The sequence below is a fragment of the Anser cygnoides genome, chromosome Z, assembly GCF_040182565.1.
Source record: "Anser cygnoides isolate HZ-2024a breed goose chromosome Z, Taihu_goose_T2T_genome, whole genome shotgun sequence".
Lineage (NCBI taxonomy): Eukaryota > Metazoa > Chordata > Aves > Anseriformes > Anatidae > Anser > Anser cygnoides.
In genome coordinates, this window is record NC_089912.1 from 80,992,907 (window position 1) to 81,016,809 (window position 23,903).

At 38.0% G+C, this 23,903-nt stretch overlaps 1 protein-coding gene across 3 annotated transcripts in view; it reads right to left on the reverse strand.

Annotated features, from left to right (window-relative positions):
* FCHO2 (FCH and mu domain containing endocytic adaptor 2) overlaps positions 1-20,748 on the reverse strand; it is a 90,319-nt gene extending 69,571 nt beyond the window's left edge. For all 3 annotated transcript variants that reach the window (XM_066988585.1, XM_066988584.1, XM_066988583.1), the window contains exons 1-6: positions 20,552-20,748; positions 11,249-11,340; positions 7,060-7,134; positions 5,912-6,053; positions 5,672-5,824; positions 1,445-1,549 (exon numbers count right to left, since the gene is read on the reverse strand). In XM_066988585.1, the coding sequence (XP_066844686.1) occupies positions 1,445-1,549; positions 5,672-5,824; positions 5,912-6,053; positions 7,060-7,134; positions 11,249-11,340; positions 20,552-20,584 (600 nt within the window). In that variant the 5' untranslated portion in view covers positions 20,585-20,748. The remainder of the gene's footprint in view (positions 1-1,444; positions 1,550-5,671; positions 5,825-5,911; positions 6,054-7,059; positions 7,135-11,248; positions 11,341-20,551) is intronic.
* Positions 20,749-23,903: the final 3,155 nt, after the last annotated feature.

Genomic DNA, 23,903 nt, shown 5'->3' on the forward strand with positions numbered 1-23,903 from the left:
AGCACCCATGAATTTCCTTAATGATTTTTTTTTAAATAAAACCTTTTATAACACTGAATAACTGCAATCATCACTACACAATTAAACAAACAAACAAAATATTTAAGATTCACATTTTTACATGGCGAGGAAAAGAATGTACTTAGCCAAATTCAACTCAAACTGAAAAGAAAAGCTTGGGGCATAGCTCCTCTATCAGAACCTAGTCAAGATACTGCACAAAGAAGATGCCTACTGGAAACTCTCCAACAAAAGGGTATCAAGACTCCTAATATAAGTCACATTAAAGGCAGACTTTAGCAGTAGTATACCCGAGCATTTTTTTGTCACAAATGCCTGGACTGGGGGGTTGCAAGGAAGACTTCTGGTATATGATATATTTGCTATTTTTTCTTTAACGTCTGTGTTGAGTATGTATTCAGAGATGAACTAGATCAAGTTCTAATCAAGTTTTCAAAGTAGAAAAGCAGTTTACAGTTTAGGACAGCACAGTTTTTCTGTATCAACCTACACAATTCCCTTACTGTAAAATTCAATTAATTGAACTATTAATTTAATTCTTAATTTCCAAGAAGTTAAGGAAAATGCTAACACTTGTACACTTCTACATTAATAACATGTAATAAGTATGACATAATTTAAAAAAAAAATTCATCTTTGAAACTAAGCAAAAGAGCAAAGAATTTCCAGCCAAAAAGAAAACTCCAATAACTCTAATCTTGTAAAAGCTTTTTTTCAACCAAAAAACGTATACAAGTAATTATGTCAACTAAATATTAAAAAGAGCAGAAATGGTGCATTTTGCTTTTTGAAATCTGGGACAGTCTTCTACCGAAAGATTTTAAAAAAAACTTTATAAGAAGAAACAGAATGTTCAAGCATACGGAGAACATGATATCCTTTGTAATACACATTAAAACACCTTAAAATAAAAAACAAAAACATTTGTTCATTTGACATTTGAATAGAGGTAAGGGCTTTTGACCACCTCAGATAAGCACTTAGGGGAAGACTCTTTAACAAGCTGTTACTGAAATGTTTTGCCGGAATGATAATGAAAAAACCATAATGGGTCATGGTATTGTAACTCCTGTGAACGAATTCTAGGTCACCAGCAATTCACAGGATTTCCTGCATCATCACAATGCATCTACAACACTTACAGAAGTTCATTTTGTTTTCTTACTAAAAATTTCTTCAAAATGTCTTTCTGAAGTGCTAGTATTTCAGTGTGTTATTCAAGGACACTGCCATCACAATACATATGGCCAGCGTTTGTCTTTCAAACCTATTACTTTTGACAGCACAGTTTACATCAATTTCCAAAGGAGATCATTCTATTTTGAACTAATTTTTCAAAAGCCTTGATTGCTGGTATCTTCAGAGAGATAAAATAAAACATATTAATTTATTTTAAAAGTGTCTTATTTAATATAACACTTACCTGTGCAGTTTCTGTCATTTTCTGCTCAAAATCAGATTTAACTGTAGCATATTTCTCCACATACAGTTTATAGGTATCTGTAGCTTTTTTCGATTTAACTGCTGCCTATGGATCAGTACAAAAAGAGTGTCAATCCAATCATATCTAAGGCTTTTAAAGTCACTATCTGAGAGAAAGCATAGGATGACCTATAAAAAAGATCCAGGGGCATATCAAAACAGCAAAGTGTCATAACGAAATTTTACCACCAAATAAATTAGATTCAGACTGTTACAGATTTCTGCATAAAATCATTATGCTGCTTAGAATAAGTCACATAAAAAAGGTAACAAAGCAACTACCTCATTTAAATTCCTTTCTCTTATCATCAATGACTAATTTATAATACACTTGTTTTGAGATCAACATTTTAAAGTATGTGTTGCTGAAATTAAGCTATTTCACTGATACATAAAATATTTAGATATACAACAACAAAAACAGGAAAAAAGCAGGGTTGAAATTCAGAGTAAACAGTTCTTAGTGCAATTCTGAAAGAGTCAATTGTAAAAAAAAAATAAAACAAGAAGGCACTTGTTAGAAGTGAAAAGAAAAAAATAAGGAATGTGGAAAAAATAATGGAAAATGAGTAAGAGAAGATATTTGAAAGTGAAATTAATGCAGAACAAAGTGATGGACAGGTTCATGCAGCTCAGATTTGTTTCTAATAGTATTTTTTGGCATTATAATGATTTTTTTCATTATTTGTTTTCAATAAACCAAAGTTTTCTTTCTGTGGACTTGATATTTTTAAAAGATAAAAAGAAATATAGGAGAATCTCAATATAACATGGAAAAAAATGAATGAAGTAACTGTTTTTGGTGGGGAAGTTATTTTCAAATTTTACAGCATGACAGGAGATTAAGTTTTTTGAACTTTGATATTTTTGCTACATCCAAGTAAAAAAAAAAAAACACAGATTAAATAAAAATTATTTCTCATCAGCTTTTTTCTGCCTAAGAAGTTCGAAATACCTTCTTTATCTGAATGAAATTTCCCACCAGTTGTAACAATTCAGAAATACTTTTCAGTTAGTGACATGAGTGAAGACAGAATGTTTACTATTCTAGTTCTGAAGAGCTTTCCTTTCCTCTTTCAAAGGGATTTTATCAGTCCCAGATTAAAGACAGCAACTACTACTCACTTGCGGTGAGTTATAAAGCTGACCACTGTCTATAACATTCAAATCAATTAATACAAAGATGCCCTCTGGAAGAAGATAATTCTATTCTTCCTCTTCCAAGAAAAAATAACCCAAAATCACAAGTAGCAATATACCATTAGCACTTGTTTATCAGGGGAAACATCAAACAGGACTTCAAAGGATGAGGAATTGAAGGTGCAGTTCAATTTATCAACTTACTGAGAAAGCTTAAGCAGACCTTGCTCATGTAGTACTCTAAACCCAGCAAAACAGAGCATCAAAATACCTTATTGCACAAAGAATATGGATCCTTCAGGCATTAAGGACAGCAGGACAGGATGTATCAGACCGACCTACAATTTGCCCTGAATTTTGCTTCATGATTCTTTCTCCTGCATATTCACACAGGGGAACTCCCAAGAAGAAAACTGTCCTATCTTGTTTCCCAAATATGCTTTACTTTATTGAAAGTACAAGGTGCTCTATAAACACTTGGTTTTAAAAATAATTATGATTGCTTTGCAATGAGAGGATTCCGAACTTGATCATTTGAAACGAAAGGAAATGCCAAACTAAAAGACTTCAAAAAAGTTTCTTTTGTGAAGGATTATGTAACTGAACCCTGCGTGCATGGGATTTTGACAAACAAAATGTTCTCTGCCTCTTGTCATCATGTTTAACTATGAGCAGAATCATGAGTGTTGTCTGCTGAAGAGTACATACAGAAAACAATCAGCAAGACAGACAATGATGGAACGTGAACATTGCATGATTAGCTACTAATCCCTTCTGAAAACAGGATGTATCTATTCTCAGGTACAGCAATTGCTAGAGTTCTATTTAGCAGTTTTACAGTAACTGAAATAATAAAGATTAGTCAAGAATTTTTTGTCAAGTCACTATAAATACAGAAGTTAACATGTCAGAGAAAAACAGGAAGTTATTACACAAGCTAACACTAACTATCAGCTGCAATTAAAATTGCAAGCTTTCATGCCTCCTCAGATTCTTTGATAAAGTATCTCTCGAAATATTAAACTTAATGATAAGCTCTTAGCATACTGGCACAAATCCTCTGTCTTGTGATACAGTAGGTATTGTGTGATTTTGAGAAAAACACTCTTGATGTTCCGCTAAACATAACAAAATTATTCTCTGCCAAAAGAAAAATATACGAAAACAATCTTTATCACGATTCTAAAAGTACAAGTGTAAATTTTAATAAAGACGTGATGGAAGGGATGTGATAGTCACAGTTACTAGCTCCCACCAGAAACGTTTTTGAAGTACTAGCTGAGTTTCAACCATGCTGCCCTATTGTTTGGACAAAATTATCCAAGAAAGATGCATAAAACATCAGAAAGTGGCCCTTGTCCTACAGCATTTCCCCTCCTTCTTCTACAGTGACATAGCTATTAGTAAGACTGATTTTTTTGATTGTTTGTTTCTGACCAGAGGAGGGATTATGGATTATATCTTAAAAGCAAGCCTTCCATCAAGTCAACTTTTCTAACTGAAAAGTTCTGAACTACTTTCAGAAGTTCAGAAAAGTAAATATATTTTGAATAGACTGGCAAGAAAACATCTGCTGTCCCACATATTTTTGATTCATATCTAGAATCCAACACAGATTGCTATTTGAAATACAAATCAGGGGAAAAATAGATTTAAATTAAAAATAAAACAATCAGAACATTGTCAACTGGATCACCGTTGTCATCAATGAACCAACCCTATCTGCTCCACCAAGATTACAGAAAAAAGGTACTACGACCATTTTAACATGAACAGACCAGATAACCTCAAAAGAAATAGGCAGAGGTATCAAGATTAAAAAAGAGAAAGTATAGAGACAGGGAAACATAACCACTTCCCTCTACTTTGTTTCCTGAAATCAAGAGAAAGTTTCAGTTTTCCCAGCAGGTTGACGTAGGTGATCGTTCCCCTCTACTCAGCCCTCCCTGGTGAGGCCACACCTATAGTGCTGTGTCCAGTGCTGGACTCTCCAACTGCTAGATAGACACAGGCACACTGGAGAGAATGCAGCAAAGGCCCACAAAGACAAAGGGATTAGAGCACCTCCCCTATTATGAAAAGCTGAGAGTGCTGGGCCTGTTCAGCCTGTAGAAGAGGAAGCTCGGGGTGATCTTATCCATGCCTACAAATATCTGAAGAGAGAATGCAGAGGACAGAGCCAGGCTCTTTTCAATGCAGCCCAGTGACAGGACAAAAGGCCATGGGCACAAACGGAAAGACAGGAGGTTCTGTCTGAACATCAGGAAACACTTCTTTATTATGCAGGTGCCTCAGTACTGGCACAGGTTGTCCAGAGAGGTTGTGGAGTCGCCCTCCTTGGAGATCTTCAAAAGCCACTTGGACATGGACCTGTGGTCCTGGCTTTAGGTGTCTCTGTTTGAGCAGAGGGTTTGGTCGAGATGGTCTCCAGAGGTCTCTTCCAGCCTCAGCCATTCAATGATTCTGTGAATGGATCAAACTCTCCCATGACCCAAGGACAGTACTAAATACAGCATCAGGATACTTATCCCTAGGGATTTTGATCTGTGTAATTGGGAGCTCCTAAATTAGCTTTGAAAGTAATGTAAGCTTGTTTTTCTTTTCAACGGAACAAACTTCAAATACTCTGATGATTAACTACTTTGTCCCTGTTGAAAGGACAATGTAAAAAACTCTCTAATCCTTAATTCAAAAAAGAGGGCATTGAGTGTTTGAATATTTACATAAGAAAATGCATTAAAAACGTAGTAGATGCTGAAACAATTACAAGAAATTTCTGTAAAAGCCACTAAATGAAATTACCGTATGAGGCAGTAATACAGCATAATTAGAACTGCAGTGCAGTTAGAGAGAACAGATAAGGAAGTAAGTGTAAACAAAACCTAACTAGGCATTCAAAGGATCATGTACATTATAAAATAGCTACAGCTTACCGCTTTTAGCCCGTTCTGAGCATTTCACTAATACAATGTGAATGTGTTACACCTGGACAACTCAATGAATTTTAAGAAAGATGTCACAGAATTACCTTATCGATTTCTCTTGGTGTTGCTCCTTCCTTTTTCAGACGTTCTTGTTCAAGACACTTTGCATTGTAGTTTTCCTTTGACTTCTGTAAGGCCTGAGTGATACTTTGAATGCTTTGCACTGCTTCCAATGTTCCTGAAACTTCTTCTTTAGTCTGCCAAAAATCACATAGTCATCAAAATCCAACCTTCTGAACTTTAATGTTAACAAGTCACTGGACACACATAAGAAAAAAAATAACCTTTTTATAAGCTTTAATTTGTTCATCTCCATACTTGTGAACTTCTTTTATTAGCTCTTGTAATCTCCGCACCAGATCCAAGTGGCAGCTTGCTAGTTTTTCTGTTGAGGTTTTGAAAACATCCCAAACTGGTGCAAACGTCCTGCATTGAGGGGGGGGGGGGAAAAAAAGTAATGTTCATCTGGATTTTTTTCCTTTCAATCAGCTAACTTTTTTAAAATAGTGCTAATGTATCAATGTTTACAGAAGTTAAGCTGTGCTCCTAAACTGAAGCAAATAAACAAAAACCCAACAACTGCTATGTTATAAATAACGTTATTATATCTTTCAAATGTACTATATGCTAACTTTTCAGTTTTTGCTGTTTTAGAGTCAACACAGGTAAAATATAAAAGTTTACTCAATCCACTCAGTCTTCTCTGTCATCAACACATGAGAATGACAAGGATATTCCTACAGATGATGCAAGAATAGCTCAAAAATTTAACATAAGTATATTTATGTGCATACTGTAATAGTGCTACATCTACTGATAAAAGCTCTCCATATTTCCATTTTCTGAAGTGTTAACTCTGTCCTCAGAGATGTTAAGAATGTGACTTTTCAATAGATTCATTCCATAATTTCTTTTTTCTTTTTTTGAGGTATGTTTTAAAAAATTAAATGATTAATGGATTTTTTTTTTGTAAGAAAGATTAGGCCTACAGCTCAGACTTCTTACATGAGGCTAAAGGCTTTTATTTTATTTGCAGTAACCACAGCTAGAAATAGAAATAAATTCACTGCCACATTTGTAGACAATATGTTCTCTACTCAGAACAATTAGGTTTGAGAGCACTTAATAGAAAGTCATGTTCATTATTTTGTCTGAGAAGAACTCAATCTTAAATATAGACGAACAAACAGCCCTCCTCATGTTTGGTTGTGTTGTCGTGTTTTTTTTTAAATATCTAAATAAAGAACTATACTGTCTTTTATTTTTGTCATATCTGTATACTTTGTATGGTTGCATACTAGCTGAAGGACTAACAATCATTTTTAAAGGTGGCAAAGTTACGCTACTTTCAAGATTGCCACTAAAATATTCAGAAGCAAACTGGATTCTTAATATGTATGTAGTTTATTATTTCTCCCTTGTGCACACTTACCCAAGTTGTGTGTAATTGCTCGCTGATTTAGCTAGTTTTGTCATTGACCTAGAATATGCTTCCTCTATTGTAGCCCTGTCAAAGAAAACAACCAAAAGCACAATTGAAATTTTGAAGATACTTGAAGACAGATAAGCATGAATTCTAAAAATGCAAAGTACAGGACTGCTAATCTTGAGCTGAAAATTGTTCCATTTTAATGATCCTGCAAAAACTATATGCAAAACCAAAGAAATATGTAAAAAAAATAAATAAATCTAAGAACATTGTGACAGAATGTTGAAGGGAACTGGAACAAGTAAAACTGAAGGACTCAAGACTCGCAAAAGGCAACACCTTCCTTCTTTTATTCTCTGCTTTTTCCTGTCTTTAGTAACAGTTAGAACAAAGTGACACGATCACTCATCTAACACTGTCTCAATACCTGAGATTTACAGAGCAGCATGATCGAATAAATTTGTAATAAAAACATTACACAAACTGAATGCTTACTGAGCGATCACATTTGTTCACCATAAATATAATGAGGTCTTGTGTAGCCTTTCTAGTTTTTTTCACGGTTTTAAATTCTATGCATAGTGACATTTGAGTCTGGAAAACAGTGAAGTGACATGCAGCAAAATGTATTCTGTTCTACTGTTTATACTTATTTTTTAAAGAAAGTTCTTTCAAAATCCAAAGGATTCAAAATCCAAGGGTCACCATTAATTCCTCTCAGGAGGAATGCTGAGAGCCTCTGTTGGGGCAGCTGTCATGGAATAGCTGTCATGCGCAATGTACCATAGCAGTGACTCCTTTCAAGTCTTTCCCACACCAGTCTTCCTATTGCTAAGGTTAAGATGCACACTATTTTCATTTTTGACCCTAAGCCAATACTCAGTACTTATGAAAATATGAAATGAAGTAGTAATAGTCACCTGAAACTCTGACAGATGTATTTAAGTCTACTGAACTTCAAAAATAACAAGCTAATCAGCTGGACAATCAACTAGGAGATGGCGATTAAAATGTAAAATGCAGCAACTCAACTTCATTTTAAATCTCACCTACAAACAACTACAAATTTATTCACCACAAGAAATTACACAACTTTCTTCTCCTTCCTCATATGTAAGTATTCTTGATGATCTGAAAAAGGTTTTAAGTTTCCAAGGCTGGGAAAGCTTACTCACTGAAAAAAGTACATATACTGATGTTTCTTTAATTATCACGATGAACAATGTGTTTTGATAAATTATCAAAAGCTTCTATCATTTTTTTCTAGATTTAATAGCTCCACACTTAAAAACGAACAAACAACAAAAAAAGCACTTTTTGACCAAAATCCACAGCTCTTTTCTTCAGAACAATTTACAGAATACTTTAATGAACGATCTTCACAACCCTGAAGTTATGAAACTTGCTATACATTATCAGCATACAACAGTTACAAACAATAAAAACAAAAAGATGCTGCTGACTGGTTGGGCACATTTATCTTCAGTTGTTGTATCAACTGACTTCCAAGAGCACTGATATACCAGTAACATACTATGAATGCCTGGTTAAATTAGTTTTTACTTATTTGAAAATGTCTTTGGTTGGGATCTGTTAAACATTTAAACTGAAATGGGAATACGTGCATTGCCAGTTTCTTCTGATCAAGGAGTTCCTTTTTAGGCCATTTATAGACAACTGGCGCACAAAAAGGTTTGAAACACTTCTAGAGAAAAGCCAACACAACAACTATTCGGTTCCTAGTTGAGACCAGTTTCTTATATATACACATTTTAGGTGTTAAATACATACAAACACAACACACAGTTGACCTACAAAATCTTCCCAGTATGCAAAGTCTGTATTTCTAAACAAGAAAAGAAAGAAATGTGGGGTAACCCAATCTTTATACATTTTCACTCCTTTAAAGACAGCATGTCTATGCACTTTATCAAGAATAGAGCTAAGACACCTATGTTTCAGAAGAAAGACAGGTATCCCACCCGATCAAAGATTTAACAGTGCTGAGCAGAGTGCTCCCCCACATGTTCATTCTTTCAGGAAACACATTTCTGAACCTCTTCGAAGGCAGTAACTACTAACTAAGCAACTCTTCGCCATTCAGAGCAGCAGCATATCCAGAAAAAAAAGGCAGTGAAGAACTGTCCAAATATGTAACTGTCCCTCAGTCCTGTAAGAACTTTACCATTAGCAAGTACTCCAAAAGAAAAATGAGACAGTGAAACAACACTGTTGAAAACTGAATTGCAATTGACTTGGTAAATCAACACAGCCTAGAAAAATTATCTCTCTCTAATAAGCTCAGAAAGTTGCATATATAACAGAGACTAGAGTGCCCACAAGGATAAACTGCTACAGGTAGCAGTCTGAGGGTCAGACAGACCACGGTAGTTTTCAGTGTCCCACCAGATCCAGGACCTAGCCAAGGGGAAAACCTTTTGGTCCTCCCAGGAATATCCAGTTTTAACAGCACATACAGTACAAATACACTGTGTTCTTTCAAATGAACACATTACAAACATAGATACAATGGTTAAGTGCTCTAACTTTTTAAAGTATTATCAGTAACTCATGATCTGTCTCCTCTACCTATCCAGCAATTTTCAACTTTCACTCTCCTGTGTTTCCACATTCGAATAAAGCTACTTGCTACGTTCAAAAGGAACCAAAGGCAGAAAATGTGAACGTATGCAAGTTTGGTTTTCAGAGACAACAGCCCAGAAAACAGCACAGCCCAGGTACAAGCAGGGCATGAAAACACAAAATGTAGGAGGCACCTAATGAATCTTGCTCATCCACTTCCACATTGCCAGCAGAAAGGAGCAATGCAAAATAACATTCTATTCTATGTTCATCTATGCAGAGGAAGGAGGGGAACAGGTAACTGTGGACAACATCTCTTAATTACTTTGCAATAAACAAAGATGCAGAACAGAATGAAGTCAAGATAAGCAGTTCTGAAATAAAATATTTTTAGTGGTTTAAGTCAACATGAAAAACATTTAATATTTTAGACTAAAGATGACATAAATACCAGCTTCAGAAGCCCTGAACATTTCATACTAAACATCAACAGTGTGATATCCCTCCAAAGCAGGCTTTTACTAGAACCCTGTCTGGCTTCATAATGTGTTTTCTGGAATCAGGGACTCTTGAAACATAGAATTCCCTGGGTTGCGTACACCTTCAGACAGGAGCCTGCCCATCACACTGGGACTCTGCAATTCACCTACTTTGTGGAAAGATTTTTGTCATTTTCTCAACTCCAAGTCAGTTTGCAACTATACAAATGTCAGTGTCACTGAGCACCTGCCAGATCCACAGTGGTTACATTTTGCTGAGGTCATTGCAGGCCACAACAGAAATTCTGATGAAAAATTCCAGAAAACAAAGGCTGTTTTTTGGATGAATTTTACTGCAAGAAACCTTCACTGGAAGAGGTTTTCAAGTTAGTCTTTTACAAGTTTTTTCCACCTGTCATGTGGTGTCATTAACTGAATAAGACAAAATTCTGAACAAGACATATAATTAATTTCATCTAGAATGTAAATTCTTGCATTCCAAGTAGCAGCAATTGTCTTCTTCCATAAAGAAGAGTGAAAACGGCAGTAAGACAACTGTTTAGGAAGTTGTCATACCTGCAGATTTCATTTCTCTTCATTCTATCCCATAAAGAACCTGGCTTATTTTCCATGTATTATTTTCTTATCCCAATATACCACTCCCTTTTCTTTTAAGAACTTGATCTCTCGACATCTTAATCTGAAAGGATAACTTTTAAAGATCATAATTGCAGTTGCTACTACCCCAACTCTACAGCTATGGTCAAAAATTTTGGGAGACTGATACTTCGTACTTGTTAAATTATTGTTTTTCTTCCAACCATGATGAAAATTGGGATTAATTTAAATAAACTGAGGGACCCCTAATGTGATACTCCAGATTTTTGCCTTTTTTTTTTCCTTCAAATCAAATCCGAAAAACTGGAAGCTTATTATTAATTAATGCTTAAGAGTCACTATCCGGTTCTAAGTGAATGGAATAAATCTAGATATTCTTGTAGGATATGAGAGATCTTGAAACACTCACTGATGTTTACATATTTAGCATGTTACTGCAACACGTAGCAAACTGAAATAAAAGCCAAAAATAGTACACTAAAGACACAGAATCAGCAAGGATGAATACTTACCTTTCCCTAATAAAGTCTGCTAATTCTTTTGTTGACAAATGTCCATGCTTCATATTGTGATAGAGAACGTCAAAGCCATTGTTTCTTTCCCCCTAAGGATTAATAAAAAGACAGAAAAACCATGAAACACAATGTGCTAAAGCAATTACAGAACAAAGTATAGAACCTATAAAATTTAATAACTGCTCAAGTTTCATGAACTGGATGATTTCTAATGGTTCAGCTTTTACTAACTGCTGTTAGTTCTCTTAATGTAAAACGAAATAAAATCACCCTCAGCAGCCTCTACTATGATTCTACCGACAACTCCTCCTTTCCATATATTTAGGCTACGTTCAAAGCCATTTCCGTTTTGAACTTCTACAGCTCTTGCATTCTTTTGCTTCATATCTTATTGAATACATACTTAATACTGAACACCCTCTTCATTCTCGCCTAACTTTCATTATTTCCCATGAACTAAAATTCAGACTTTGGCATCACTGGACTTCCTACCAGTCCAATTCTTCACAGATCATTAGTCTTTTTTTTGTGTGTGTGTGCGTGTGTTTTGTTTGTTTGTTTTGTTGTTGTTGTTTGTTTGTAAAATCAGTAAAAATCACTAATCTCTTTTTTCCCTTTGTAATTTCCCTTTGTCTATTCTTAAATCTAGTTTTAAAATTTAAAATGTTTTCCGATCACTACAACATATCTCAGCATTAAAATTAAGACACTGCCCTAAACACTGATTAAGAAAGTGAGCCAGCTTATCGCCTTTGGCACTACAGTGAACTTCCTGTGGACAGGAGAAAGCAACAATAGGAATTAAAAGAAGGCGAGGCAAGGCATGGTACAATAGCACTGCTACTCTTAGAGTTTTCCTGTGAAACTATCCATGCCCCTCCTCCCTTCCAAAAGCTTCAGATCCACATCACTGCTGCTGCTCAAGACACAGTAGTACGCCCTTGGGAAAGCTGCACGGATGTTCAGAGTGGAAGGGAAAGAAGGATAGAAATACAATCCTGAACTTTTAACGACAGCAGCTCCACATTTTCAGTGAGAGGAGCTGGGGATTTGGTCATAAATCCCTCCAATCATTTCTGACCTTTTTGTTCTGAAAAAAAAAAAAAAAATTTGCTTGCGCAGCCTTAAGGCACACCTGATCAGGGCAGTTGCCCAGCAGCTGAAAAACAAAGCTGATAAATAAAAACGAAGGTCGGTGGTCCAGATCACGATGAGGATGCGAACAGCTGCGCTGCTCAGCGGGAGCAGCAGAAGCAAGGAGGCGGTGGGTGGGTGGCTGGAGGAAGCTTGCAGCGCCGCAGTAGCAGCCCTCTGGAGCATGCATCAGTCTGAGCACTAATGCAGCAAGCTCCCTTGAAGGACACCACGTAGACACAAATACATTTATTTACAATTAACAGGTGAGTGAACGGCAATTTCATTCAGATTACTAGTAAGGATTTATTTGCTTTAGTTCTTCCAGGCACTGGGAAAAACTAGCCAAAAAGAAACCCGCAATCGAAAAAGAAACAGCGATAAAATGACTGAAAACCAGCAAATTAGTTTTGAGGAAGCCAGATATCTCCAAACACAAGAAGTAAACAGTTGCACTCCTACTTATTTCTCCTTGCAGTTTGAAGCTCAGAATAATTTTGATTACACGTGCACTAACAGGCGCCTTATTATCTTCATGTATTTACTCAGTATAAACCCTGATGAACACCACCACATTATAAAACACCAGATTAACTCTGTAATTGAGAAAGTACTGATATTTTCAATTAGAATACAAAATCAAACTCTAATATAACAGTTGTTGTCATGCCCAAATCTGGAGGTTTTACAAACAAGCATTAAGCATGTCTTCTAGAAAAAATAATAAATTTCTCCTTTATCGTGTGTGCTTTCTTTGCTTTACTTTAATGCGTTTCTCCTATCTGAACCAACCCACTGACCTAAATGTGCTGAACACAGACTGCTTGTGAACTTTTAAGTGTGACTGTTCATAATGGGGTAACTTTTAATCTTTCCTATACTGGAGGCTCCATAAATTTCCTGCCAGTTTAGAAACACAGGAAGGGTAGCATAGCCATGACCCTACTTCTGGCTGCAGCCTTCCTGAGTGCTGACAATCTATCAGAAATGTAACTCTGCAAATCCTTGCGGAACTGAATGATCCAGACCAACCAATTTCCATCATCATCTTGTTCCCTAATTGTAAGTGTAGTTTAATGTAAGGAACTAGTTTTTCCACTTAAATGAAGTCTTCTAATCAGTTCTAGTCTTGTTCCTAACATCACGTTGAACAGCAGACAGAACAACAGAGAAACAGAACAGTTAGTTTCATAAATGAAAAAAGCTCTCTGAACGCCACTTATTTTATATATGATAGGTAGTTATCCAAGGCTAAGTGAAAAATCTATTAAAGATTAAATGAAGCAGCAAGATCAAAGCAGGCACTGTGACTTAGTCCCATGCAGTTTAAATCTGGTGCAGCTAAAAGATGTTTTCACTTGCAAATACAACACCAAGTGCAGCCTGTCTTACCAATATCAGGCTCCACCTAAAAGCACTAACATCTAGACTTTGAAACTGCTTGATTATTTACAAGTTACATAATCAAGAGTTCTGATAATTAACCTGAGGACAGTTCTCTAAACTACATTACCTTCTACTCATGCCTGGGGAGACATTTGTGTACCTATGTCAAATAAAGCATGATATCTCGGTGCAGTGAGCAGATGTTTTTCTGCTTGGGAAAAGCTATATTGCCTATCCATAACCACTCCATTTAGTGGTTATTTTTAAGAAGGGTAGCTCAAATACTCACGTACTGAGCATCACAGTTAAGGCTCTGTATTTAGGATGCAGATGTATGCTGAAGCTAAGAGAAAAAAAAATGTAGTTCAATTTACAAAAATACAAGTACTTGCCCCCTACATGCATATATAGCATCAGCACTGTTTATTTGTGTGTTTTTTTCCTTAATGCACTCCACAGATGTGGCATCAAATTCTGTACATGGGAACTGTAGGTATAGCCAATTAATCTTCACTACGATTTTTACGTGCTCCTTCCTGATGCCAACAGTAATTGCTGGGATCACTGAAAGCCCAATACGAACTGTCTTAAAAATAAATAAATGCAGCAGGCAGTAGAAGGAACTGGTGAGACCTTCCACTCCTGCTCAGAGGCAATTACCATCCCCTTCCGTAACAGACTGCCCATGAAGTCTGATGCACATCCCTCTGCTAGCAGCACCTTGGGAGAAATACCAGCCTGTATGCAACACACTACCAGATCAGTCTGAAAAACTACTCTGAATGTCATATCAGGGTTAAAATACCATCTGTTGAGGATGACCCCATTAAATTACACTCAAGCTTATTAGCAGTTTTTCCTTTTTCCCTAGAGCTAACAGAACTCTCTCTTCAGAAGCTGGGGTTCTTGTTGAGGTTTCCCATTTTACGCCACCACAAGAGAGCTCTTTCTCAGATATGACATAAATGTCTCCTGAGAGCAAGCCATCAGAAAAAAGTAAGACTTAAAATACAAGCAAACACCTCACTTAAGCCCACAATAAGGAATACGGACCAACTTCGTATACAAAATAAACAACACTCCCAGAAAGCGAGGGTAGACAATCATTCCACTTCCCTCCATGGAGAACTATCTGCAATGATTTTCTCATGGAAATGAAAGTAACCCTGTCAGCAACTGAGAAGTCAGAATTCAGCATTTCCATGACTTGTACATAACAGGAAACAGATTACATGAACTCCGTTTTACTAAGCTACTTAACAGACTTAGAAAAAAAAAAAAAAAAAGACTAAGTTAGTTTGCTGCACATAGAGATAATTCCGAACCTAAATCTACATTTTGTAAACTAGCCAGAAATTTTTGGGCCATCTGTAGCACTGTTTATTTCCTACGTTTCTAATCAATTTGTCTAAGTGCAAGTTCTGTCTGCTTTGGACTAAAACTGTTCAACATTAACATGTATTAGTATAAAAAGCTAATACTCTATTATAGCACGCTCCTTTTTCCTAATGTAAACAAATGCTTCCCAACTATTGACGTGATTATAAAGTTTCCATGATTGGTCAGGTACTTACTACTGGTTTGGCCAGTCTGAGAAGCAAGAAGAGGACAGCTGCAAATACTGCTTTCACTGCAAAACTCAGTGGACAAGTCAATAAAAGGCACATGCAGTACTTTTTGATTTTGGTCAAACTTTAGAAGCTTGTTGAGAGATTCAGCCAAAGTTTAACTTTTTCCAACTAAGTTTGGCAAGTAAAGAAACGTTTGACAATAAGTGAATTACCATCATTTTAGCCTATGCTTTTGTACCACACGTGAGTAGTGGCTGAGTATGCACGATAATCCTTCAACCCCCTATTCAAACTTTTAAACATGATCACAATACCACATTACACTGAAGGAATAGAACAGAATAAGAAAAGTATACTTTTGACTTCAAACAATTTAAATCATAATCTGTTGACTCCCTTTTTTTATTTTTTTTAATAGCCTACCAAACCTCCAGCTTATTCTCCAGGAAATAGACAAATATTCAAACTGCAACATTCAGAAGTGCTTCTTCAACTTAAAGACAGGTTTTCTTTTTAACCCTAAGAATTTTAGGTCTCTAATTTACTTCAAATTGTCTAAAAATGAAAACTGGATAATCTCCAAATTAAGTTAAACCTTACAACCGTCTATGGCAAACATGCAATATCAATGACATATGACCAAAAAGAAATTCTCTTGCTAGATAAACCCTAAATAGAAAAAGCCTAGAAAATAATTAATATGGAAAACAGAGTCACTTGCTTCAGTTTTGGTGGTGAGAATAGGAAAGTTTGTATCCTTTGCCTCTTCTATGGGTCACTTCCAGAGAAGCTGTCCTACAGCTACTTTTACGCTTAAAAGTACTGCCCATACTACTATCAGATGCAAATATGAGAAAACCACACCCCTGAAGTAAGAGTATGCATATAAAACCCCTAGCAAGGATAAATCTTAACAATTTATAAGCCATTTTGGAAGAAAAGTTTTTCTGTATCAAAGTCTCAGAGTCGCACTGACAGGCCAAATAATAACTGTAGACATTCCCATAGCTGAGCGCAGGGAGAAGCACAACTCCCTCTGGGGGGTGAAATAAAGCATTATATGAAACTAGACACAACTTTTACAACCTTTCTGCTATAAGATACAAGTTTAACAGGTTAAAAGATACTTTATTTTAACAACTAATTTACATATTTTAGTGCATCAGAGACTGGCTGTTCATTCCCCTCACCCTAAAATGAAAGTTCTACATATTAACCAAAAAACCCTTGCTCTTTATCCACAAAGTTAGATGTATACTGTTTGCTACGGCTTGTCCATTTGTACCGTTGACTTCTTTTCGTGAACTCATAAGGAAGTATGACTTTAAAGAAATAAAGCTATAGAAGTCCAGCTAACCTCAGGTAAATTTAAACAAATTTTAGATGCTCTGATATACGTTGTTGTCTTTTTGTTTAATCAGTTACTGCTTACTGCAGTTTCAAGTAAGTAATGTTTCCTGCATAATTAAGCACTGCTTAATCTAGCGGACATAGTCTACACGAAAATACTCCTCTGATGCATGTGATGGTGTTACCCTTTTGAAAGCTGTAATTTTGGATCACTGAGTGTCTGAAAGAGCTACACAGAATTGAGTGCATGGAAACACCCAAAAAGTAGTCATCTGACGTTTACACAGGCAAAGTATCTTCTTCGGTTCTGAAAGTTTTGAGAAGTTTGAACACAAAGCAACCTGGAAATTTCAATTTCCTTCTTCCAGTTTCAGTAAATTAAATACAGATCAGCTACATAGAAGCTCCAGGCATACAATGGAGGAAGGACGTTTTTTCCTCTACATCTAGGTAATAAAAAATATTTTGGGGACAAGAAGATGGAAAATTGCCAACTCATGCTAAACGAGTACACAAAGAGGGAGGGGACTGAACAAACATTGCACAACAGCTCTCCTGAAAACTGAGCATCCATCTGCACACCAAGCCGAAGAGTAGCACTGCATAAACATATGAATGGGCCTCCAGATGGAAGCACGACAAGTCTCGGTGTCAATCATAGCCCGTAAGTGCGTAAGAGAATACGTCTTACATTTATTAGAGCAAGCCTCTTCACAAAGCTGAGATTACTAACCCCGGACACAGCCAGCCCTTACATGTTGCAAAAGCCCCTAAGAAAGGAACCTTCCTGGCAGCCCTCCTCAAAGGCTACATGTAGCGTAAGCAGCTAAAAAGATAAAACAGAAAGAAATTGTCAAAGCTGACTTAAACATGTATTTTTATGCCGCAGAACTTCTTGAATGTTTAACATGTGCACCATTGCAGAGACCAGTTTCAGCTATGCATAAAACTTCAATCGGTTTAATCAAATTAATTTAAAACAATTTACAGATGTATGCCGACTGGCTTAGAAGTGGCTTATTTTGGTTGACTTGAAACAGTTTAATAGACTTACAATTAACGTGGGTATCGCTTGCACCAGGCAATTTAAAACCAAACTTATGTCAAAGCTTATGCAACACTTCCTAAGCAGTGCTAGGAAAACAGTAAGTAATGATAATGAATGCTTTTTTTTCTACTGTACTGGCATGAGTGTATTCAAAGTGACAAAACCTAGTTATTTATAATGGAAATAACTTAGGAAAGTGTTCCCTTTAAATTACATCATTGTTTTGATATAGCACATACATAGCAGCGAGCACCCAAGTTTTATGACAACATCCTAATTAGGAGTGGGGAATGTTTGGCCATGTGACTTGAATGCCTGAAACTCAGTCATAAGAATCAAAGCCATTTATAGTCTGCATTACTCGTTCATAATTTCTGATACCACAAACAAATGAAAAAAAAAACACACAACAAATCACACACACAAAAAAACAAACCTATATGATACTGACTTTGAAAAGCTCAGGAGCACCACACTCTACTGGCATACCCCTATGTTTTTCAAGTGACAGTACAGGTCTCTGAACTTCAACTTCATGTCCTGAAAATAATCTTGCAATGACCTGATAGAAGCAGTCAACAAATGACAAGCCCAAAAATACCACAAAGTAATTTTTTCTTACATTCCCTGCCAAAAAAATAAAATTGCAACTATCCAGTTACTTTTAAAAGCAGTACAATGTGGAAGTCTAATAAGCTTCAAGACTATTACAGTAAAGAAGCTAAAATTTGTTTTGTCTATACAAGAACCCTGTTAGGATCTTGTTAGAACATAGCAGCCTGAACAGTATGCAAGAAACGCATGTATATTCATGTCACCCCTCTCTACCAAAGAAATCATTTGAGACCCTCAAGTTTCTTAGGCCTTTTCCTACCAATTATTGCAGGTTATGAAGCTGGGAGAGGGTCTTCCAAAGCACAAGACCCAGAGTTCCATTTCCAATGTGCCATTTCAGCTGCGAATTGATGGCAGCATGTACGTAATATAATTAAGTATTAATTATAATGTTTTGGATTTATTCCACATCAGCGCTTTAGAAAGTATAATTAACCCCATTCCATAGGTGACGAACAGGACAGAAAGGACGAACAGAAAAGTAAAATACTTTGCCCTGTGTTACCTAGGCGGCCATGGCAAAAGCAAGAAATAGATGACACTTCTTCCAAAGTTCAATGCAATACCACTTTTCTTTCTATTTACAGATTTATCTTCGTTATTTTTAGTCATCATGCGGTCAGTGCATTTCAACAGCAATCTTCTAATTTCCGTCTCAGCATTCTCACCACGTTTCAAAGCAGATATAGATGGTACCCTGAATCTTCCAAAGTAACAGTTCTGAACAATAACCCATTCTGAAAAGCTGGACAAGCCTTATCACTCAAAACGCACAAACCTACGCTTGTTTTTGAGGACATACTTTCTGATGTTAAAAATTATACATATGCATAGCCACTACAGTTTTTCTAGAAAGATATTTGCCCACATCAGCAAGGAGGCAGCCATCCTCATCGCTTTTAATTTTACTTTTACACAAAACAAAACTCTGTCCGTGGTATTACAAAGGTTTCTCGTCAAATTTTGCCAGTTTAAGACCCTGTCTACTGTCTTTGCCACCACTGCAAGACAAGCGAGAAGAACGTGCTTCCTGTCCTACTCTACGTCATTTTTGGAGGCAGGAAAAAAATACCTGCGCCAACAGAAGAAAAACTCCTTTTCTTGGCACCCGTTTCTAAACCCACAGTTGGAGTTTGGCCTGCGAGCTGTAAGACAGGGACTTTGCAGAGCAGAAAGGGGGAATGGGAAGCGTTGGGTAGACGTCTACTGCCTCATATTTGCTGGTAGCACTTTTGAAGGCACAGAGAGACAACATAGAAAAATAGCCCTCTATCTTCATTGATTTAACAAAATTACTGGCTTACTACTGAAATTAGCCACAGATAAGCAGACAGTCAAAAGCTTAAAAAGTTGAAAGTTATAGTACTTACTGCAGTTAAATGGAAAAATATTTTATTTCAATTGAGGTAGCTGGATAAAAGCTTGTATTTCACTTTATTTGTAGGAGGAGATACTAACTTTTCAAATGAAAACTTGACTTTCTACATTAACTTAAATATTTATTTATGTTTAAAGATGAAAAGATTTCACACATTAGTTTAATACTCATCTCCCACAGCAGAACTGCAATTTAAGCGTCTCCACATGCCATGGGAACAAACGTGGGCTCTTTGCACCCGACTTTAACGTTTTGTCGAAAACAAAAAGAGCCAAAGCAAAAAAAAAAAATAAAAGAAAGAAAGAAAAAAAAAAAAAAACAGCTGCAGACAAAACACGAAACCAGGCTTACGCCCGGAATAACAGCATATCGCATCTGGGAAACGGGCTTTCTCTAGACGTTAGGAATAACTATTGTTTGTGCAGAAGCAGGAAGATGGGAAGGTCTGAGGTATTTTCTCTCTCTTTTTGTGTGTGTGTGTGCGTGCGTGTCCCGGGGAGCTCGCCGATCCCCACCAGCCGGCGGGGAGGCAGCGCACGGCGGCAGCCCGGCGAGCCCCGACGACGCAGCCAGCCGCCGCAGCGCCCCGGACCCGTCCTCCCCGGCTGGGAAACACGCCCCGGCTCGCTGCCGGCCCCGGATCACCGCTTCCCTCCCCGATCTCCCTGCGGAGCCCCCCCTCCGCGCCCACACACCGGCACCGGGCCCCCCGCTCCCCGCACAGCCTGAGGGGGGGGGGGGGGGGGGGGGGCTGCTCCCGGCCTGACGGGGCGACCCCCGCGGCACCCCGCGCCCCCCGTCCCGCGGCGCTGCCGTACCCAGAAGCTCTCGGCGAAGTACGCCATCATCATCCCGCCGCCCCCGGCGAGCGCGGCCCGGCCCCAGGCGCCGAGTGGCGAGGGCGGAGGAGGAGGAGGAGGAGGAGGAGGACGCGGGGGAGGAAGGAGCAGCCGCCGCCTCCCTCACACGGCCCCGCCGCCTCCCTCACACGGCCCCGCCGCCCCTCGCCGCCGCGCATGCGCGCAGGCACAGAGTGGACACGGCGCTGCTACGCAGGCGCCAAGGGGCCCGCCCCGCTCCGCCGGGAGAAGGGAGGGTGCGCATGCGCGTGGAGCCCATGGGTGGGAGGGGGGTGACCCGTTGGGTGCCGCTGTCCGCCTGAGGGTGGCGGCGGCTCCTCGGGGACGGGGCTGCCTCTTGCCTGCGGGGACCGCCCCTGCCTGGGGAGCGGCCCAGCGGACAGCCCCTGCAGATAGCCTGACGCGGAAAAGCACAAACGCAGGCGCAGAGGACGGTGAATTAGTGTGTGCGCAACAGCAACGTGCCCGCTCCTCAGCCCTGCCTGTTAAGCAGAACGTAGCGTTAGCTGCCTCGTAGAGTTGTGAGGGGACAAACGGCTTCAGAAGGCTGAGCTTCAGCAGTGCCAGTCCCACACTGACAGTCTGATCCCTGAGTCACATCACAGAATCACATACTGTGATACACGTATGTCACAGAGTCCTATACTTGCGTCCTATATCTCTGCAGGGGCCGACCACTGTACTCACCCCAGGCTGGGGTGAAATGGTGCAGGAAGCCCAAAACAAGGGCAGTGCCCCTGTGCTTACTGTCCCCTGGCACTCATTAGGCATTGCCACCACAACTGCTCCCAGTCCTCAAGTCTCACCTACATCTTACTGTTTCTTTTATCAAGGGTACAGCTGCCAAAACTATCTACGGTCAAACACCAATTTTACTCAGGGGCCAATGCATCCAGAACAGGGTAGATGGTCTTTATGGGGGTTTTCATGTTGATTAAACACCTCCATCAAAGCCAAATGGTTAGGAAAAGCGTTCTGCAGAAGCTTAAAGAACTATAGACTTTAATTAGGCATATATTTTACGTGCTAGGGCAAACGAGACCACCAAATTTGTATCAGCACAAGGCAGTGTGATTCATTCTGCCTTACACAATTTCAGCTACCTTCATCCTCCATGAACATGTAAAGAATATCATTCCCAATTGGTGTAACCCTTGCTGGTAACTGGCTATACCTTTAGCACATTGTTTCCTGTAGCTCCATGGTAACTTTAGGAGTGCCTCTCTTTCTAGCAACATTCTCCTTAACTTTCAGTGTATGCAAGGTTCGCTGAGTCACCAAAGCCAAGACAGAAAAATTCTGGACCCTTTGTGTAGTCAGAACTTATAAAGAAGTCCCAAAAGACTGCTAGATCTGGATTTCTCTCTTTTCATAATAGTAGCAAGCATGTATATGGTAATTCTAAACAACAATATGCTGTAGTACTACATTAAAAAAAATGCTTTATGCTTCTGTTTACATGATATAAGCAAGCATTCTGCATTATGATGCTCTTAACCTAAAAGATATGAACATAGTTCATTTTGTAGTGTGCATTGTTATCTGTAAGGATGTACTCCAGGGCAAACAATGGAATAAAAACTGCATGATGAGAGCTGAGTTTGTTTATTTTTGTTTTCCTCCCCTCTCTCTATAGCAGATATATATATATATATTTTTTTTTTTTTCCACATGGACAGATACTATGCTATGATGGAAGGGGAGTCAGGTTTATTTATACATTTTAAATATGACTTCCCATCTTCCATTCCTATCTACCATTTTCAAAGGTATATAGTCATCCTGTATCTATTACTACATCAAGATGCAAAGCAACTGCTGCTGTTCTGCAGCAATCTACCATCACACAAGCATCAAACATATCCTCAGGCTTTCTACAAGTTTCTTTCCCACAAAAGTTAAGTGAAATGCAAAATCTTAGACCTCAACTTTAAGCATCCTGCAGCACAGGTACAGTTATCTAGAAAACCACTTTGATATGGATGAAGATCAGGAATAATAATTATGTTCTTAAGGTACACTGAAATTCCCACAATAAAATTAATATCTTCAGGAGTGAACTTTCTTTTGAACTCCATATACAATCACAAAGCTCTATCGGCAACAAAGGGTTGTTTTCAAATTTTAACATCGTGCATGCAGATCTTGTCACTTACCTTGTATTTACAGTAGCACATACTGAAAAACCCTTATTGAAGCCAATCTTATTACACACATCCCTTCTTTGGAGACTAGGCTAGATAAGAAAATTCTTGATTATTGATTACCTTGCTTAAGGTGCTGCTGGGTATTATGTAGTGAGCATGACTAAAAAATCAGTTCATGTGCTACATCAGTGCCATGTCAATAGCCAGTCAGTCTCTACAATTTTTCGGGCATGCCTCTTGCATAGCACCCAGCAACAGGTATTAGGATGTATTAGAACTCAGTATCTTGCAACTGAAGTTAAAAATTCAGTATAAAGACATATGATGGGGATGAGATTTTATGTACTGTTACAATATCTAGCCAGTGTATTAATGTCATTCTACAGGGCAACTCTGCAAATTTTCTAGATAGAGAAATCCACAATGGGTTACTAAATACAAAGTCAGTGGCACTTATTCTGGAAGCCTATGAGAATACTTTGCAAAAAAATACCATTTATAGTACTTTATTCTTTTTTTTTTTTTTTTAGGTATTGTCTTTTATTGTTTGCCAAGGACAGGATGCTGAGTTAGGTAGGCTCTGTCCCAGCACAACTGTTCTTTTGTTCTTATAGTGCAATGGGAGTGGGCAGAAAGGAATGCTGTTCTGATAGCCATAACTATACAATGAGCACTGTAAAATACAACAAACATTCTCATTGCATATTATCACTAGCTTTCACAGAAGATTCAAGTAATTTTCTGGATTACTAAGTTTTTTAGTAGAAATTTTAAAAAAGCAATTCCTCTCCTATTTTTGCCATCTACACAAATTTAAGGTTAAAGAACCATAACAATACACCTCACAGTAAGAGTATGAAGAGCTGAACAGATTTCTTGGCTATACCAGTTAAGTTATATCTCATGAATACAATCCTCATTTTGAAAAATGATGCCATTTGGTACTAATGTAGGTTGCATATGTGTGAAAGGAGGTCTTCAGCTCATAATTCCTCTCCCAGAAAAGCATCCCCGATTCCAGTTTGCTCTCTCCATTTCATTTACCCATCCTCCTGTATTGCCAGCTTCTGATTTTGTAAGTTTTAATAATAACCTATTTTCAACAATCAATCTTTTTAAAGACTAATTATGCAAGGCATAGCATATATGCAGTGAGTTCTTAT